General features: G+C 60.2%; 3 protein-coding genes across 3 annotated transcripts; 1 reads left to right on the top strand and 2 right to left on the bottom strand.

Annotated features, from left to right (window-relative positions):
- The first annotated feature begins 32 nt into the window (after positions 1-32).
- LOC103924877 (chromodomain-helicase-DNA-binding protein 3-like) lies at positions 33-2547 on the top strand. Its single transcript, XM_009333486.1, has 2 exons — positions 33-251; positions 2336-2547. Exons 1-2 carry the CDS (start codon positions 62-64, stop codon positions 2545-2547), a joined length of 402 nt encoding a protein of 133 aa, XP_009331761.1. The 5' UTR covers positions 33-61.
- A 419-nt stretch (positions 2548-2966) lies between these two features.
- Positions 2967-3415, bottom strand: LOC103924876 (proline-rich receptor-like protein kinase PERK2; the record flags this gene model as incomplete). Its single annotated transcript, XM_009333485.1, has 3 exons — positions 3367-3415; positions 3245-3323; positions 2967-3063 (listed from the first exon to the last, which is right to left on the bottom strand). Coding segments are annotated over exons 1-3 (225 nt in total), but the record flags the coding sequence as incomplete, so codon positions are not given.
- Positions 3416-3485: 70 nt separating this feature from the next.
- LOC103924875 (vegetative cell wall protein gp1-like) lies at positions 3486-3737 on the bottom strand (the record flags this gene model as incomplete). Its single annotated transcript, XM_009333483.1, has 1 exon — positions 3486-3737. A coding segment is annotated over one exon (252 nt), but the record flags the coding sequence as incomplete, so codon positions are not given.
- Positions 3738-3880: the final 143 nt, after the last annotated feature.

Raw genomic sequence — 3880 nt, 5'->3', positions numbered from 1 at the left:
CACGTCTCTGTCCCCACAGGCCTTCAGCCGGGCGCACCGCATCGGCCAGGCCAACAAGGTGATGATCTACCGGTTTGTCACGCGTGCGTCGGTGGAGGAACGCATCACGCAGGTGGCCAAGCGCAAGATGATGCTGACGCACTTGGTAGTGCGCCCGGGGCTGGGCTCCAAGGCCGGCTCCATGTCCAAGCAGGAGCTTGATGACATCCTCAAGTTCGGCACTGAGGAGCTCTTCAAGGATGAGAATGAGGGTCAGCGCCCGATGGGGTTGGGGATGGGTGGGGCAGGGTGTGCCGGGCTTTGGGGGGGATATGGGAGGCGGTGGTGGAACGCGATGAAATGTGGGAGGCCGTGGGGGGTCGTGGGAGGCCGTGGTAGGACCTGGGAGCCCATGGTGGGCTGTGACTGGGCCCGCAAAGCCGTGATGAGGTGTGCAACGTCATGGTGGCGCCATGATGGGTCACGCAAAGCCATGATGGGATGTGCAAGGTCACGATGGCTTCACGATGGGTCGTGCAGAGCCGAGGTGGGATGTGCAAGGTGATGATAGGTCATGCAAAGCTACGGTGGGATGTCTGAGGTCGTGACGGGATGTGTGAGGTCATGGCAGGACGTGCGGGGCCATGACAGGACATGGCAGGCCATGAAACGTTATGAAAACCTATGATGGAACGTGCAAGGACATGATGAGGTCACGATGGGACATGCGAGGCCATGGCGGGATGCGTGAGGCCATGGTGGGACGTGCGAGGCCGTGGTGGGACACATGAGGTCGTGATGGGGCTGTGACAGGTCATGAAAAGCCATGATAGGACATGCGAGAACATGATAGTGTCATGATGGGGCCCGAGAGGCTGTGATGGGACGTGTGGGGCCAGGATGGAACACATGAGGCCGTGATGGGACACGTGAGGCTATGACAGAAGCTGTGAGGCCATGGTGTGAGAGGCCGTGACAGGGCTGCGATGGGACACCTGAGATGGTGGCGAGGTGTGTGAGGCTGTGCCGTGCTGTACGGGGCTGGGACAGTCCACGTCAGTGTGCGTCGGGCCATTCTGGGCCATGCCGGGCCACGTCAGGCTATGCTGGACCGTGTCGGGCTGTGTTGGGTTGTGCCAGGCCATGCCGGTCCATGTTGGGGCATGCCAGGCTGTGTTGGGCCGTGTTGGATCATATCAGGCCCTGTTGGACTATATTTGGCCAGGTTGGACCGTGTTGGACCACCATATTGGACTGTGTCAGTCCATGTCGGGCCGTGTTGGGCCGTGTCAGGCTGTGTCAGGCCATGTCAGGCCGTGTTGGGCTGTATTGGGCCATGCTGGACCATATTTGGCCAAGTTGGACCATGTTGGACCACCATATTGGACTGTGTCGGTCCATGTTGGGCTGTGTCAGGCCATGTTGGGCTGTGTTGGGCTGTGTCAGGCCATGTCAGGCTGTGTCGGGCCATGCTGGGCCATACTAGGTTTTGTCAGGCTGCGTTGGGCCATGCTGGGCTGTGTGGGGCCATGTTGGACCATATTGGACTGTGTTGGGCCATGTCAGGCCGTGTTGGGCTGTGCTGGACCACGTCAGGCCATGTTGGGCCCTGTCGGGCCATGTCAGGCTGTGTTGGTCTATGTTGGGCCGTGTTGGGCCATGTCAGGCCGTGTTGAGCCGTGTTGGGCTGTGCTGGGCTGTGTGGGGCCATGTTGGACCATATTGGACTGTGTTGGGCCATGTCAGGCCGTGTTGAGCCGTGTTGGGCTGTGCTGGGCTGTGTGGGGCCATGTTGGACCATATTGGACTGTGTTGGGCCATGTCAGGCCGTGTTGAGCCGTGTTGGGCTGTGCTGGGCTGTGTGGGGCCATGTTGGACCATATTGGACTGTGTTGGGCCATGTCAGGCCGTGTTGAGCCGTGTTGGGCTGTGCTGGGCTGTGTGGGGCCATGTTGGACCATATTGGACTGTGTTGGGCCATGTCAGGCCGTGTTGAGCCGTGTTGGGCTGTGCTGGGCTGTGTGGGGCCATGTTGGACCATATTGGACTGTGTTGGGCCATGTCAGGCCGTGTTGAGCCGTGTTGGGCTGTGCTGGGCTGTGTGGGGCCATGTTGGACCATATTGGACTGTGTTGGGCCATGTCAGGCCGTGTTGGGCTGTGCTGGACCATGTTGGGCCATGCTGGACTCTGTTGGGCCGTGTCGGGCCCTGCTGGGCCACGTCGGGCCACGCTGGGCTGTACTAGGTCACGTCAGGCCGCGTTGGGCCGTGTTGGAGCGTGCCAAGGCCATGTTGAGCCGTGCTAGGCCCTGCCGGCCCGAGTCAGGCCATGTCAGCAGCGTGTCGCCGGCGCAGGGGAGAACAAGGAGGAGGACAGTAGCGTCATCCACTACGACAACGAGGCCATCGCCCGGCTGCTCGACCGCAACCAGGATGCCACCGACGATGCCGACGTGCAGAACATGAACGAGTACCTCAGCTCCTTCAAGGTGGCCCAGTACGTCGTGCGTGAGGAGGACAAGGTGCGCCTGGGGGATGGGGACACGGGGACACGAGATCGGGTGTGAAGGGGGGGGACGATGGGGACGCTGGAGATGGTGGAGGTGGAGATGGTGGAGGTGGAGATGATGGGGACGGGATGGTGGAGATGGGGACGCTGGAGATGGTGGAGATTGGGACGCTGGAGATGGTGGAGGTGGAGATGATGGGGACAGGACGCTGGAGATGGTGGAGGTGGAGATGATGGGGACGGGATGGTGGAGATGGGGACGCTGGAGATGGTGGAGATTGGGACGCTGGAGATGGTGGAGGTGGAGATGATGGGGACAGGACGCTGGAGATGGTGGAGGTGGAGATGATGGGGACAGGACGCTGGAGATGGTGGAGGTGGAGATGATGGGGACGGGATGGTGGAGATGGGGACGCTGGAGATGGTGGAGATTGGGACGCTGGAGATGGTGGAGGTGGAGATGATGGGGGACAATGGGGATGATGGAGGTGGAGATGATGGGGACGATGAGGATGGGGACAATGGGGACGATGGAGATGGTGGGGACGATGGAGATGATGGAGGTGGAGATGATGGGAACAATGAGGATGGGGACAATGGGGACGATGGAGATGGTGGGGACGATGGAGATGGAGGTGGGGACAATGGAGATGATGGAGACAGATGACGGGGAAGATGGGGACAATGGGGACAATGGAGATGGGGGTGATGGAGAAGGGGACGGTGGGGAGGGGGGTGGTGGGGATGATGAAGACAGTGGAGATGGGGGGGACGGAGACGGGGAGGATGGAGATGATGGGGGCAGTGGAGACAGGGATGGTGGAGTCAATGGGACTGGAGATGATTGAGATGGAGACAGATGGTGAAGGCAGCGGGCACGTGAGCGATGGAGATGGCATTGGAGATGATGGGAATGACGGAGCCATGGAGAAGGGGACAGTGGGGATGATGGAGATGGGAATGATGAGGACAGTGGAGGTGGAGAGGATAGGGAGATCAAGATGACGGAGAGCAGGAGGATGGAGGTGACAATGGGGATGATGCAAACAATGGAGATAGGGATGATGGTGGTGGGAATGATGGAGATGGTGGGGACAATGGAGACGGAGGTGATGGGGATGATGGAGATGAGTATGATGGAGGTGGAGATGGGGATGATGAGGACGATGAGGATGACGGGGATGATGGAGGTGATGGGGATGATGGAGGAGGGGATGGGGATGATGGGGATGATGTAGATGATGGAGGTGATGGGGATGATGGAGGTGATGGAGATGGGGGTGATGGAGGAGATGGGGACGATGGAGGTGGAGGTGATGGAGATGGGGATGATGTAGATGATGGAGGGGATGGGGACGATGGAGGGGATGGAGATGGGGGTGAGGGGGGGG

Source organism: Pygoscelis adeliae, unplaced genomic scaffold (assembly GCF_000699105.1).
Source record: "Pygoscelis adeliae isolate BGI_AS28 unplaced genomic scaffold, ASM69910v1 Scaffold471, whole genome shotgun sequence".
Classification (NCBI taxonomy): domain Eukaryota; kingdom Metazoa; phylum Chordata; class Aves; order Sphenisciformes; family Spheniscidae; genus Pygoscelis; species Pygoscelis adeliae.
The sequence above is the reverse complement of the archived record's forward strand: the minus strand, read 5'-3'. Positions and strand labels throughout refer to the sequence as shown.